At 35.1% G+C, this 16,643-nt stretch overlaps 1 protein-coding gene across 1 annotated transcript; it reads left to right on the top strand.

Moving 5' to 3' along the window:
* Positions 1-11,464: 11,464 nt before the first annotated feature.
* hykk (hydroxylysine kinase) lies at positions 11,465-16,441 on the top strand. Its single transcript, XM_023954212.1, has 5 exons — positions 11,465-11,550; positions 11,950-12,258; positions 13,324-13,466; positions 13,611-13,791; positions 14,812-16,441. The coding sequence occupies exons 2-5, from the start codon at positions 11,955-11,957 to the stop codon at positions 15,252-15,254; spliced, it is 1,071 nt and encodes a 356-aa protein (XP_023809980.1). The 5' UTR covers positions 11,465-11,550; positions 11,950-11,954; the 3' UTR covers positions 15,255-16,441.
* Positions 16,442-16,643: the final 202 nt, after the last annotated feature.

The following is a 16,643-nucleotide window of genomic DNA, read 5'->3' as shown; positions in this document are numbered from 1 at the left end:
ACAGATAGTGGTTCGGTCATGTCAGTGGAAAAAGGTAATTAATTGGCTAAAGAAATGTATTCAAGAAACAAGTTTTTCCATATAGACAGGTTTATGGTGTTCTTTGATTTCCAGCCAATAAAGATGTTTTTTTTAGCAATTGTTATTGCTACAAGAATAAATTTAGTCTCTGACGGGTCCAGATTCAAATTTGATAGTTCAGAAAGGTCTCCTAATAGACACAGTGAAGGTGATAAAGGGATGAGGCAGGCCAAAAAGGTAGATAAAGTTTGGGTAATTTTTTCCCAAAATTCTTTAATGGGTGTGCAGTCCCAAGTTATATATGTGTCTGGGGTATTTTGAGTGCAAAATGGGCAGATCTCTGATTCAAATCCCATTCTTGACATTTTCTCTCTTGTGTAGAGAATTCTATGGAGGGTTTTGTATTGTATGAGTTGTAAATTCATTTTTTTGTTATGATATAGATGTTTTTTACATATATGAGCCCAGAACTCAATGTTACCAGCAATAGAAAGATCGTTTTCCCTCTTTGTTTTTGGAAGTGATAAAGACTCATCTGAGAATATAATTATTTTATATATTTTAGAGAGAATTTTCTTTCCTGAGGTTATTTTTTTATTAAATCTGTCACTGCAGGTGGAAGATCTAGATTTATTGTAGTTGCAGAAATTTTAGCTTCAATTGATGATTTAAGTTGTAGATATTCTAAAAATTGACTGGATTCCAGGATTTATTCCTGGATAAAATAAGAAAAAGTTATTAGACCACTGGAATTAAAAATATGTTTGCGATGTTTAATACCCTTACTAGCCCAGGTGTGTAGATTGATCGTTTTTTTATTGCTTAAAAAATCTGGATTATTCCAAATTGGTGTAGAAAATAATAATAATAATAATAATAATAGACTTGTGTTTATAATTTTTTATCAAATTTCAACCAGGCAATGAGAGTAGAAGGTATTGTTATTACTTTATGACATAGATGACTCTTGATAGATTGACTGAGAAATGGGATGTCTGACATTTGGAGTTCTTTGCACAATTATTTTTCACTATCTAACCAGATGGTGTCTGACTGACTCGGATTGATCCATTTATAGATAAATTGCAGCTAGTTAGCTAGCGACTAAAAGGAAAAGTTAGGAGCTTCTAAGCCTCCCTGAGATTTGGGTTTTTGTAAGGTGGCTAATTTTATTTGGGGTGTTTTATTTTTCCATTATAATTTTGTAATGATTGAGTCTAAGGATTTCAACCAGCTGCGAGGAGGTTGCACAGGAATAATTGAAAATAAATTTATTTTAGGAAGGATTGTCATTTTATTACTGCTATTCTGCCTATGATGGAGATAAGTAAATTTACCCAGCGTTGCAGGTCATCCCTTACTGTTTTCAAGAGAGGGGTTAAGTTGAGGCTAACCAGCTCTGAGGCCCCTGAAGAGATTTTAATACCTAAAAAGGTGATGTTAGTTCTGCATACTGGAATAGCTGATGTATGGGCTGTATTTTCCCACTTAGTTTTATTCAGCGTAAGGATAGCTGATTTGTTCCAATTAACAGAGTAATCTGCACTTTTTGAGAATTGATTAATTAATTGTATAACTCCTTGTAATGATGACTGAGGATTTTGTTGAAACAATAAAACATCATCAGCATATAAACTAATTTTATGGTGGGCTAGAGATGTCTGGATTCCGATTATGTTGAGGTTGCTTATGGTTCAATAAAGACAATAAATATGGAAGGAGAGACTGGACATCCTTGTCTAGTTCCTCTATGCAACGTAAAGCTCTGTGATATAATACCATTAGTTATTGTGGCTGAAGGTGCGTTGTAGAGAGTCTTAATCCAGTTAATAAAAGGCTCCCCAAAACCAAATTTTTTCATGACACTAAAGAGAAAGGTCCAGTTGACTTTATCAAAAGCCTTTTCTGCATCTAAGGTAGCTAAGATGGTGTCTTCTTGCTGCAAAGTAGAATGATGTATTAAATTAAACTGTCTGCGTGTGTTGCTATAGAGGAATGTCTTCCCTTAATAAAACCAGTTTGATCTGGGTGAATTATATGGGGGGTTACTTTTTCAATCCTGTAAGCTAAGGCTCTGCTGATGATTTTTAAGTCTACATTAACAAGAGAGATTGGGCGATAATTTGATGGGAGGGTTTGGTCTTTATTACGCTTTGGAAGCAGAGAGATGACTGCTGTATTCATGTGTTTTGGAAGTATTGAGGTTTGTTTTATTTCTGTAATTGCTCTGATGAATAATAGAGATATGATATTCAAAGAGTGCTTATAGAATTCAGCAGGGAAGCCATCCGGTCCTGGAGATTTATTATTTTCCATGCCATTAAGTGCAGTTACCAGTTCATTATCTGTTAAAGATTCATTTGATCTGTGTGCTTGTTCTTTAGTGAGTTGAGGAAACTCAATACTATTAAGTAATGACTTGATGGCTTCTTGTCCAGTGTTATTAGTAGAGGGGCAAAAGTTTATGTAATATTCTCTGAATATTTCATTAATTTCTTGAAAGTGAGGTTGTCAGCTTCCCAGCTGAGTCCCTTAAAGTACAGAGCATTGTTCTTTCTTTATTTCGTTTAATTTGGTTAGCCAAGTATCTACCTGATTTATTTTCATGGTGACATTTTTCTTGTCTTAATCTTTGAATTAAAAATTGTGTATTTTTGTCTATTATAGTGTTTAATTGAACTCGATAGTTTCTTAATTCCTTCTGTGTTTCTTCTGTTGGATTATTTGCATTCAAGGATTCAAGTTTTTTAATCCTTTGCAAAGGATTTCTTCCTACGTGTGAGATTGCCATTTTAAGGTTAATTAAATAATACATTTAAATTTTCTTTGATTGCTGTCATAAAAAATAAAATTCTTAAATTACCTAATTTCCCGTATGCCAAATGGCACAGATATTTGAGTTCTTAATATCATGAGTGAGAAAGAAATCCCCAATTGAATTAATTGTAAGTTTTATATTTTATTCCCTGGTGAATTTTAAACTTCAAGTCTTTTTTTCTGTAATTTTCACCATATTGTTAGCCATTTATTTCCTCTGTTCTGCTTTGCTAACATTTTTTAAGGAAAATGTCACACAATAAATTGAAAACAGTCATTTAATCTGACAGTAATCACACTGGATTGTGCTGTCACAAGGAGGAACAGTAAAAGCTTTGCTCTCTATTTGACTTCAGAAATCACAGTTAGAAAAAAGGAGGCAAAAATTCAAAGTGACAAGGAAAGTTCCAAATAATCTCTGCACAGCAGATGCCCCAAATATGTCGACACTTCTAAACTTCAGTTTGGTCATCCTGCAGAGCAGATATTTGTTTTTCATTCATTATGCCAAATTGTTATTCCTTGTGCGGTGTAACTGACTTACGCTACCAGACTCTGGCTCCTGTCCTACATAAAAATCAGAGTTTTGTTTAAAAATTTGCTTTTGTTTAGAAATGTATGATGCAACTATTATGGTACCAAAGTGCACCAGGATGTTTCTTATACTTGATGAGTTACAAGAATGTAACAATGTATGTTGTTGTTTTGTTAGGGCAAAGTGTGCTAAGTATTATTCCCCACACCATAACACCACCACCCTGAAACATTGATACAAGGCAGGATAGATCCATGTTTTCATGTTACTAACGCCAAATTCTGACCCTACTATCTGAATGTCGCAGCAGAAAAGGAGACTCATCTGAGTGGGCAATGTTTTTCGGATCTTCTGTTGTCCAAGTTTGATGAGCCTGTGAGACCTGTAGCATCGGTTTTATTGCACACAAAGCAATATCTGCCGTAAATGAAATGCATGCAACAGCAAAAATAGCAAAATTCAGATGTTGTAACACGTGAAAAAGGAAAACATATAATGTTCTTTGGAAAATGTATTCTTTGACGTTTTTTTGACGTATTTATTAACTGAATTTCTGGTAGATAAGTTATTTGCTATTAGGCAGTGTTGAGATAGAGCTTTATCAAATACAAGCTTCTCTGAATATGTGGCAAAAGCAGCTTAACAGAGCTGGGTTTCCTGGTCGGTGATCAGTTTGACCTTTTTTAAATATCTTCATCAAACATTTTCTACAAAAACTCATCCTTATTTAAAGTTTGTCAGAGGCGGACAAAAAGAGTTAATAATTAAATAGCTCACTAGTTTCACATGACATTTCTCTTTTCACGAATAATAAATATCCCCAGAACAGATGGTATTCTACACATTACAACACCGATACATTTTAATGAGGGATCACACTGACCTTTCACTCTAACAAAATCTGCTTTATCAAGGTTAGTCTCATAAAACTTAATAAATCTTGTTTTTTCATCAGTGGTGTGAAAGCAAGAACACAAGTAAGGAAGATTTCATTTGTGTGAAGTACTTATGAGTAGCAATTAGCTTTTCTACTGTCTAAAGCTGTCAACATATTCTCAGTTTACAGAATCATGAATGATTACATATATGGAGGGTGTCAGTTTAACACCAAATAACATTAAAAAAAAGCATTTTTTGGTATTTAAAGTAAGTCAAACCTTTGAATATAGTTGTAGTCAAAGTAAACACCATATGGAGGATCTTTAGTTCGCATTGATTTTGCATCATACTCCTTGTCAGCTGCAGTGTGACAAATGTGAATCACAGCTGGCAGAGTTTGAGAACATGAAGAATGTGTGCCTAAATGTTTCTCAACAGTGCTCCACTCATACTTCAAGCCATATTCATCTGTGCTGTGGATATAAAAGAAACACTTCATTATTCCAGAACTTTAAATTTATACAATGGGTTTTAATCTAATCATATTTCCACATTAAAAGCATTCCTGTGGCATGTTAAAGGCAGGTACAGGAAAACGTTGTTGAATTGTTGGATTTTTTATTAAGGCTAACGATATGAACTGTCATCCGTCATAGATGTTATGATGAAGTCATGATTTAATATTTATGATTTTTTTTCCATTAATCTTTGTTCAGTTATAAAAAGGATGGTTTGACAATCGGAATTGACTGGATATGTAGTTTGGAAAGTACTAACATGCAGACTTCCATCACAACCAATAAATAAGTTTGAGCTAGACTAGTTTGCCTTTATTGTAGATCTGCATACAATGAAAATAGAAGCTCTGCTCAAGATGCACACAGACATTAACACTATAGATGCATATAATAAAAAGAAACTACACAGAATTTCAAGAAAATTCAATGCTTGAATCTAAAAAACACAAAAAACAATGAAACAAAGTGTATACTTGAGTGATAATATGAATGATACACACCAAACAAACACATTATTTTCAGAACTATTGATATAGCTGAGCTGTCTTCCTACATTCTGCTGTGGTCAGCTCCCAAATCGTATCTAAGTAATTCTTTTCCTCAAAATGATAATATGTATGTGGAATAGTGATACATAGAATAAATGAAATGTGGTATGACAGACATACTATTATTAAAGGGTGTGCCAAATGTAATAGCTGAGATGGCAGTGGAGGGATGGACTGCGGCCAAGAATCGGTTGTTGGAGTTACCAGATTATTCTTGTCAATCATATTTTTCATGTTTCATAGTTGCTTCATGAATTTCCTCTTTTTTGCATAGACTTCCTTTTCAATATTTCATTTTAGCATTTGGATACATGTCTGGCTGAGTGCTTTAAAGCGTAGAAACAGTGTGATATCAGCAAAAAAACAACAACACAGTCTTGATTGATGATTTCACTAATAGCTAGTTATTAGTGAAAAAGTGATTGCAGGAGTGGCTAATTCATGCGACCAGATGGCAATGAAAATACAGTTTTCTGAATTTCTGCTGTACTTCAGTTATTTCACCCTTAATTTAATATTTATTCAGATCTCTCAGCTATGTGTGGAATGGAACAGGACACGATAATGAAGTAATTAGCAGCACTCAAAGCAGTTTCATAAAAAGTTCTCAAACAATGAAGTAAGTCGTTTTATGGCGGTATGCATCTTGTTGCGCTATATCCATAATTCATGGTCTTTTTAATCAATTCAATGGCTAAAATGATATTGACGGGGCCATTTGTGTGTACCATTGCATGTCTAATCAGATGCAAACCCTTTTACCTGTGACAAAAGCTATTTTGTGTTCTTGGTGTCACAATTTTAAAGGGACCCTGAACCAACAGCACTTCACTTTGAATTTCTTTGCTGTGAAGTCTCTCATTGAAGAAGCTGAACACTTCTGTGACTTCTGTTCACTTCTTGCCCACAACCAAAATGAAAATTGAGTTGCACGCACACACACACACAATCCTGGTCTTAGACTTATACAGGATTTTGTCAACTTGACCTAAAAAGATTTACCTTGTTACATCAGAAAATCTTGATGACCAAGATTTTGTTTTGTTATTACAAAAAGAGGTGGTAACTTTAAATATAGATTTAGGGTCACACCTTCCATTTCTATCTTCAGATTCATCACAACACTCCTAACCAGCTTCTCCTTTAAGATAACTCCTACTCCATTTCTCTTTCCATCTCAACAAGGATGGAGCAACCAAACTCTCAGTCTAACACTCATGACTTTCCTCTTCTCTCTCTTCCTCTGAACGAGCCTTCCTCCTCTCCTCCTTCGACCAACAGTAGTCCAATTTCCACCGGCATGCTATCCGTAAACAGCACCGAAAGGTCTGATCTATATTTGGTTTTGTGAAGATTTTACATCAAAGTTAATCCTGACACAACCCTCTGTATTTATTAGCCCCCTATTGGCTAAATTGTGGCAGGGGTATACATTAATTTTGTTTTTCTGTGGGGGGTTGGTTTTATCGTTTTTAACCTGTTGTTGAACAGGATAAGTTAAAGAATAAAAAAATGTAAAAAGAAGAAGTACATTTTCATTTTTGTTTTGTTCGGCTCTAATTTTAGTGTGAGAATTCCACATTATAATGCTTGAGTCTTAGGGTATATTCAGACTGGACATATTTGGGTCGCTTAGAGCGAACCGGAGTTTGTTTCCCCTTATAATGCGGATGTCTGAATAAACCTAAGGGGACCCTGGTCCGGGATCAAGAACTGCTCTCGGGCATGTGCTAGAACGCAACAAGAGCCTCAACATATCATGGGTGAATAAAAAAAAATCAAGCAAAACACCAGGATCTATGGAACTCTACAACTCTGGTCCATCCGCTGATACCCAGATCCATATTTTTTCAGAAAATAATGTGGAAAGACACTGAATCACAGCTGATGTTGTTCTGAGGCACAAGCCTAGTTTTTCTCCTCCAAACCATTTGGTGGTCATTATTAAAAAATAAATAAATAGAAGAAAAAAACAAGTAATTTTTGGACCACTTATCATCACACACATGACAAGTGTACTTATATGGCCTCTGCATGCAGCTGCAAAATGTAATTGGCCTCTGTTTATTTATTAAGTGGTGGCCGTGTTGCTGCGTGGGTTTTAGGAGCACACACCACTTTGTAGAGAGACGGCTTTTGTGTCCCAGAGAAGAACGTGGTTTGGTAAGAAATGTGCGAATAAAGCCCCTAAACAACAAGCAAAGACCCTCTGAAAATGCTGGCTGAAACAGGTGCGTTGATCATACAGATTAGAAAAGGTCATGCGAAAAGACCACTTCAAAGAAATGTATCCAAAAAATGAGGGTTATAGTTGGGAGATACACGTTGAGAGGAAGAGTCCAATTTTTCCTGCAAATTGCCTAAACGAATAAGGATTTTATTTTGTAAAACCCATCATCTTATTTGAGATTCCATGTACGAAAATGATCAAATTAGGGAAGAAGGCAACAACATGTGACCACAGGAGGGACAAGTCACTTCACAGTATCAACTTAGTTTGATAAGGACATTTAAAGCAGTAACTTAAGAAGGGGAATAAAGTTTTGACGGTAAAGTCGAATTTCTGTGCATTAAAGAATCTTCTGTTTGGGACTGTTTAATTACTAATTCCACACAAATATATCATTCAACTTGAAAGGATTTAAAGAAATTCTAACTTATTTCATCAAAATTATTCATATTATATTTATACAGGCTTGTTATAATTATTTATTTGATATTTATGTTACATTATATTAATGCTATATTATCTATAACTATTTTCGTTGAATCTTTGGTACAACAGTTGTTCATTAAAGTTTGTAAACATCTGTTTATGGAAAATTCTTCATTTCCTTTACTACTTTAATATAATTTAAGGGTGTATTCAGACTTGAAAAGTCAGTTGGTCCAGACCGAGTCTGCTTAATTTGTTGAGTCCTGAACCTTGCACTCGTTCTGTATTCAGACTGCCTTTCAATGGGACATTTATGTTCCGAACCAAAGCTTGGAAACAAAAGTGGATGGCTAAAGATCTCTTCAGTCATTGGCCAGGACATACGCACGATGGGAAAACAACGAGAGGCAGAAATTATGGAAGTCCTGTGCTTTGTAATCAGTGTTAGGATAGTTCACTATTCAAACTTTATAGTTCACTGACCAATTTTGAACATCTATATCAAGGTCAGGTTCAACATTTACTTTTGCCAGTTTGTTACGGTGGAGGCATGCTGGAAGGCGGTTACTGTGGCGACAATGGCTGAGAAGATATACTGTCAAGTGTTTGTGACAGATCGTCAGGAAAACAGTGTGAGAAACAACATGCATCCCATTAAAAGTTGTTTTAATGAGACTGCATTCATCTGACCACATTTAAATGAGTTGCTGTGTCTCATCATCATGGTTGCTACCATCCTACTTTGTTTACATTATACATTGAATACACCCTGAGTCTGAACTTTCATTGGATATTTGCACAACTTTTTGTTTCTGTTGAAGGTTCAATTTCTTGTTTGAGATCATGACCAAAAACAGATTCTATTTTAGTTTATGGATGAAAAAATAAACAGGTGCAATTCATTCTTACCTTTTGACAAAAACAAATTCTAAATAAATAAATTACAAATTGAATTTTATATTAAAAAACGTGTACAATTATACTTACTTTTTTTAGTTGTAAATTCAACAATGTAATTTTAAAAAAGAGAAGAGGGACACAAAAGAGATATACGCTACTATATATATATATATATATATATATATATATATACTGAAAAACAAGGGGAAACATATTGGCATTGAGAAAACATGCCAAGTGTGTTGTCTGCTGAAAAGCTCCAGCTGAGTTTGAAGCAAGAAATACATTTTTTTTGCTGTTGTTCTCACATAATCTTCCCTCTGTTGTGTGATTTAGTTGGAGCTCATCTCTGCTGTGTACTCAGAAAGGAAATGAAAACACTACTGTTTCTATAATAAAATACATCCTACAAGGTACTTTCAAATAATCTGTGTCTGTCACAGGGAAGAGTTCCCCTAACGAGTGGTGTGTAGACACATTTGAAATGACTATATTGCTAAATTTAGAATTTGATTTTTAATCATCGAACCAACAGCTTTTAGTTTTCTTCCAAATTCAGAGCTAAAAAGGAAGATATTAAGAATTTGTGGTCATGGTCACGGCTCACTGTTGGAGACTTTTGTATGAGAAAGGAAGAAGAAATTTTTTCTTTCAGTTTGAAGTGACATTTTATTACATTTACGGAAAGAAATATCTGTATGGGATGAAAGGATTTTCAAACAGTAAGCTCCCGTTATGGCTCTGGACATACAGTATTTGAATTTAATTGCACTTTTACAATTTTTTTGTTGCATTCTGTGGCAATTAAGAAACTAAGAAAGAAGACTTTGAAGCTGCTTGACATTTTTCAATATAAAGCTGTAATTTTTATTTTTAAAGCAGAAAACTACTGCAAGATTTTAATTGAAATATGTGTTCAGTACATACTTATTACTACAGATAAGACAGGGGGAAGGCGATTATGATAAAAACCCTCTCTCTATGTGTGGCAGCCACTCAAGCAAGAACAAGACAACTTTGGTGATGCTTGACCAGCTGATGCTGTTGTTCCTCCTTTGCTGCTGGTGATGTGAGAAAATACATTTCGTCAGGCTGTTAAGGATGACCTCAGGCAACTTGTTGGACAGATTTTAGTAAATGCCTTCAATTTGTGAGACATAATAGCATCTATTTTAAGAGCAATACACAAGCACTTGCTTTGTGGCTTCACCTTTTTTAAATAATTAAAAAACCCAATGCGCTGGGTAAAACATGTTTCCATGTCAACCGTTCTGTGTATATCAGCCACTATACACGAACATGATTGAAATGCAATGCAAAAAAACAACTGCACAATAGCGACTGCACAGTGTGAATGTGTGCACAGCTCACAATGTGTTCATGAAACATTGTCAACTTTTTTTCTCACTATATGCTAGTTTATCTTAAAACTTTGAAATGGCGTATACTTGTATAGTGCTTTCTACCTTCCTTGAAGGCCCAAAGCGCTTTACAGTCACAAACCCATTCACACACACGTTCATACGCTGGTGGTGGCACCTCTGCAGAACAATGGCACCAACCTTCCACCAGATGCAAGCTGGGGTTCAGTGTCTTGCCCAAGGACACTTTAACACAGAGGTTGGCAAGACGGAAATCAAACCTGCAATCTTCTGATCAGGGGTCGGCCGCCCTACCGCTGCACCGCCGCTTGTATTTTGTGCCACTTTTAAAAAATGATTAATAATACTTTATTTTAGATTATTTGTGTTTAAGGTAATATTAAAAAAAAAAAAAAATTCTTTGTTACTCTTTTTTTTAATTCATATGAATAAATGTTTGTTTTATGCACCAATTGTGTCTATGCAGTTCACTGAAAAAAATAGATGATAACTTTGCATTATTAAACACATTTTTAACTTCTAGCTGACAGCTAAAGAAAGCGGCCACTTCACAAAATAGATAAAAAAATGTAATGTTTAATTCATAAATGTTATTGTTTTGTCTTTATAGATGAAAAACCTGTTTCTAGATGTTCCAGTGTAAGTCAGATTGTTTTTCAAAAAATTAATTTGCATTCCTTTTTGGAACAAGAGCCTAATTTAGATCTGAGAATGGTTTATTATTTTACTTCTATTTGAAATAAAAACAAAAAAATGAATAAAAACTAACAACAAATCTTTTTTGTGATGTTCCATTTCATTCTAATATCCGATTAGAACAACTGTAACAAAATAAAACAAATAAATGATTTTTCAGTCTTTACACCAAAAGTGAATAATGGTTGTGTGGCCTGTGGTTGTTGTTGATAGGTTACATCGTAATTATTTTTATATAAAACATTTTTGTGTCAAAGTTGAATAGATCTTAAGAAGACATGTTGTTTTTCTAAAGTTCTGTCAAATGGACGACTCCAGCTGTAGAGGATATGAATGAATGATTGTTGTTGTCAGTGAAGCGTTTATTTATTAAATTTTTTATTTATTTATTTAAATGCTAACAATAGTGTGCACACATTTCACTTGTTAAGATAAGTCGTTCTGAGTTATCGTTCAAGTGGTTTTATTTTGAAATAACTACCGGACGTAAGAGGTTTTTTCACTCTCGCTCCGTTCAATGTGTCGTAACATCCGGTGTGCCAAAGTCCATGCAGGCAAACTTTGTCATCGCTACTCCTGCGATTTCGTGTATTTTAAAGTAAGTTTATGTCTGTTTTCTGTATTTTTTTTTTAAATTTACATTTAGTTTATTGTACTAGCTCATTTAATGGATCTGTCCATGCGGTTATTTTATCTTGCGGTTTTTCTTCTTCTTGTTGTAGCTAGCCTAATGTGTTTTTCTAGCTTAGTAGTAACTAAGTAACGCAAATGAATCATTGAATGAATCTTCAAAATGAATGCTGAATAATACAACTTAGTTTTTTTTTCTGTAGCTGTATCTCCAAATTATATATCCCTTGTTTTTCGTCACAAAAAAGACAAAATAAACAAAATCAAAAATGTGCATTAATTGCAAAAGGTTTTTGAAACCTTACATATCTATTTTATTTTTTTATCTTTGCAAACCCTTTGTCTTCTATGGTATGCTTATTTCCAGCAAAAATGCCACCGAAGCATGCAAAGCCAGAGTTCAGTGAGTCTCAGGTGTCTGAGATTTTGCAAAGACTTTACAAGCTGACATCTTCAGAAATACGCTCCTTACCCAGCTATGACGACCAGAACTTTTATGTGGCGGCTGTGGAAGGTGGGGAATATGTCTTCAAGATCATGAACTCAGAAGACAGCAAGAACCCCGCCATCACTGAGGTGCAGACGTACGCCATGTCCTTCCTCTGCCAGAATGGACTCCCCGCTCAAACAGTCCTCCCCACCGTCTCAGGACAACAGATAAGTCTGGAAGAAATGGGTATGAGGAAGAGCAGAACACAAGAAAAACGAGGCAACTGAAAGATAAACGGACTTCATTTTAAAGATGCATTTTAATATGCCTAAAAATATGTTCACAATGTTGTAGTGAGAGTAGGGTAGACCACTTAAGAGTAATTGCACAGAAATTAAATAAGTGAGTATTTGCATGTAATTAGGGCAGGGTTTGGGTTAAATCACCTGTAGGCACTGCAGAAATGTGGATTTTGGCCGCACAGATTACGTGATGATTTCTAGAATTGATTTAATTCTATTCACCGGAGCCTGGATGGATTCGATTCACGATTTTTAAAAGTTCTTTCGATTTACTCGATCCGATTAAATTCAATTTTGAATTAACAAAATTGCATAAAAATACATTAATAATCTATATATGCTTTGAAGATATTTGTATTATTCTGATACAGTTAAGATACTGTAAAATGTATTAATAAAATAATAAACCAATGAGATTGTTAACACCATACCTTGTTACTCAAAAGGAGAAACTGGGTAAGCAAAAATGTGCATCACACTCTATTCCAGAGGATTTGAGCAAACAATGGGGTTTTAGACCAGAAATGGTTACTTTTGACAAATATTTCTTAAAAAGAGTTTGAAAATTCACACCTGTGATTACAAAGAGCTTTTCAGTTAGTCAGCAATGTATGTTAGATCGACCGGGCGTTAGTGTTAGCCGTCCTATGGGAAATTCTATTATACGTTAGCATCAAGCTAGCGGACTTTGGCTTTACTGCTGTACTGTTAACAGTGTTACACTGTAGGTGTAGCGGTATATATAGTAGTAATGTTCCATGACCCTTCCAATTGTATTTTGTAAACTGTCTAGCCATTTTACAGTAGTGCACCTTGATTGTTTTAAAGGTTGATCTCGGCAAATCTCACAAGAGTAACGCTAGGTCACCGGAAAAGGAAAGGCATAAAAGATCGATCTCTACTTTAATGGATCGATTATTGATCTATTGAGCTTGGAGCGATTCATATCGATTAATCAATGTTATCCACCCAGCCCTAGTAAATTTCATCTACTCTTTTCTTTTGGCAGATTGTGGTTTTGGCTTACAGAAATACTTGGTGCGTCTCTTGACTTACTTACCTGGAGTCACCATTTCTAAAGTTCCTCTAATACCTAACTTGTTATATGAAGCTGGAAAAATGGCAGCAACAATGGACACAGTTCTTCAAAAGGTATATTATCAATATTATTCCATAAAAAATATTCATTGTCTGCGTTGATTCTATAAAACATGGTGGTTATTGACTGACTTCTTACTGTGTTAAGCTTGTTAAAATAGTATTAAACCACCATTACATGTTTATCTTTCTGATCAGATGGAACATCCTAATATCAGCATTCTGCAGAGGGAGGGGTTCATCTGGAGTCTGTCAAATGTGCCCCTCCTAGAAGCATACATTGGTCCTTTAGATGGAGATCCCCTGCAGGAGCTTGTAAAGTCTATTATTCATCATTACAAAACATCTGTAGAACCCAAACGCTGCCACTTCCGCACATGTGAGTATGATCCCAGTACTGTAACACAAAACCTGAGGTTACATTTGTTCTAGCTGCGTTCAAACACTCAGGTCAGAACTTTAGATTTTGATCAAGCTGCATTACTTTTCCACTGGGAGGGGAACTTCTATTAAGTATAATAAATTAACAATTTCCTTGGGTTTTTTTCATATCACAGCTAAAGCTGCTGCGTCAACTTTTGGAAATCTTTTTATTGCTTTTGAGCCCTGCAGTCTTTGGTAGAGGACCCTGTCCAACCCATTATTACATCACATCAGAAGTACCTGCTGTTTGACATTGTGGAGTGTCTGATAGTAACCCATTTAAACTCAATGGAATTACCTTTGGACTGGTTGCTGCTATAGCCTATATTTTTGGATAAAAAAACAAGACTTCAGTGCATCAGTTTCCTGAAGATAGTAGTGATGCTTTGCTCATATAACCTAACTCGGCAGGAGTGCACTACAACTTTTCTGTAGAAGACCTCTTTGGTTTTCAAAGGCCTGAACGACTCACCAAGACTACTACATGCTTTAGAGCCGTAGTTAAGAATATTTTACTCTGGTTTTGGTATTTGTCCTTGGTCTGACTCCTGAAGTATTTTTAGATCATATCACTACTCATAACCTTTTACATCAGTAAGGGTTTTCCTATTTTTATCTTTGTTTTTTCTTTTACTCATCTGTAAGATTACAAAACAAATAACAGTTTCCAGACGTTCTACATTTTTTAGGGTGAGAGGTGCCTCCATTTTTAAGACTTTTCTCCGTGTTCAGATTGCAGCACATGTTCAACTCCAGTTACTAGTAAGGCTTTTCTTTCTTGACATTAAACATAGATATTCCTGCATTTTTATCTCTCCCGTTGTTCATCATGTTGTTTTTCATTTTTATCTTTACGGTAAAATCATTTTAGGAGATTTGTTACCTTTGAATGTTGCTTTTTTATTCATTCAACCTTGATTTGAAGGAAAAGGTTGTATCTTTAATTAAGTACAGCGTTTTGTTGATCTCTTTTAAGGCATCAATCATGGTGACTTCAATGACCTAAATGTGCTTGTGCAAGCTGATGAGAATGGTGATTACAAGATCTCTGGCATCCTTGACTTTGGGGACATGAACTATGGCTACTACATCCATGAGCTTGCCATCACTATAATGTACATGATGACGGAGCACCCTGACCCCGTTCAGGTTGGTGGACCTATCCTTGCCGGCTGGGAAAGTGTCATTCCGCTCAATGAGATGGAGAAAGACTGCCTTTATCTGCTGGTGATGTCCCGCTTCTGCCAGTCCTTGGTCTTAGCTCGCTACTCCGTGACTCTGCACCCAGAAAATGCAGAGTATTTAATGATTACATCCAGGAAAGGTGTTGGCATTCTTAAAAAGCTTTGGAAACTCGGAAAAAAAGAGGTGGAGAAAATGTGGTTCAAAGCTGCTGCTGAGTTCAGTCACACAAAGTGACAAACACGTTTTTTTCACTTTGCAGTCAGCAAATTTCAAGTTCAATTCTCAAAAAAAAGTGTCTAAATTGTGGGAATTTTGAAGAATTTCTTCATGTTTTCATTTTACAATTGTGGAATCACAGAGATGAAGAGCTTTTCTTTCTTACTCGGCAAGTCAGCTTTATTACACAACTATAAAGCACATAGGTAACTTCAAAAAGGCGGGTTGCTTTCAGATTCAATTCATTCCTTATATAAAATGATTTGATTTTTTTCAAAGAAAGTATTACAATAAGGTAGGAAGACAGAAACGTGTGTGAATCTGGCTGTGTCTAAAGAAATGTACTAATTTATTTGGGCAAAATCCTGAACTTTAAATGATAAATTAAATGAACTTTAGGAGTCATCAGTTAACTGTATGCTACTTAAAATCGAACTGATAAGGTCTCTCCCTCAGTGTTGCATACATTTGAAAATAGTTTTTAAGTCATATATTTCTGCAGACTTTAATCATGGTGCTACATTTGAACAGTTATATAAATGCTTATGAGTTTATTGTTAGCACCCTGACTGACTATTCATTGCTCCATCTGTTATGGATGCAAAAGGGGACAAATCCCAGCGGTATGGAGTTGCCAACAATAAAGCACGCTGGCAAAAATTAAGAGTTAGGTGTCAGAAAAATGCTTCATATTGATTGTTTGAATGATTAAGCTGAGAAGGAAAAATCTAAAAGGATTTTCACATTTAATAATAAAGGAGAAAAAAGGTCTTCCTCACACAAGAGATGCATGGCATGTGTGGAAGTTGGTCCAAGTATTTACAATAAATCTAAAACCTTGTCTTTTTTTAAGTGACAGTATTGTGATTTTTTGATGATTATGATTAATTATCTATGGGAAGACTTTTCTGTCCGATATATGGTTCTATGTTTATCCTGAGCAAATAAGAGATTGCGTTTATCAAACAGCGAGTGAGCACTGACTGAAGATGTAACATTGATGATATAAAAACATACACCGGATAAGTCTTTGAAACTTGGCTTTTTATGTCAGTCTTACTTTTTATTATGAAGTCGCGGTCAGATTTTGTCGGGGTTTTTAGATGTCAGTTTTTGTTTCCAACCTTTGATTCGGATCAAATATTAAACTTTGTCTTGAGTTTTCTGAATTATGAAATAAAAGAATCTTTATTTTTATCTGTAAAGCATAGTATGGTTTTGTTGTTTTCCATCTATGGCATTTGCGTTTGAATTGGTCTCTGTTGCTGTCAAGAATATTTCCCAATATGTTTTATGAAGAAATTCATGTTTGCACAGCTTCTAGTGAGGTGAAAATGTGTGTAGTGCTGCCCTCATGTGGTCAAACTGCTGCATTGTTGTGTTACAACAATTTTTAGCTCAAAAGCA

This window comes from Oryzias latipes, chromosome 4 (assembly GCF_002234675.1).
Source record: "Oryzias latipes chromosome 4, ASM223467v1".
NCBI classification, from domain to species: domain Eukaryota; kingdom Metazoa; phylum Chordata; class Actinopteri; order Beloniformes; family Adrianichthyidae; genus Oryzias; species Oryzias latipes.
The sequence above is the reverse complement of the archived record's forward strand: the minus strand, read 5'-3'. Positions and strand labels throughout refer to the sequence as shown.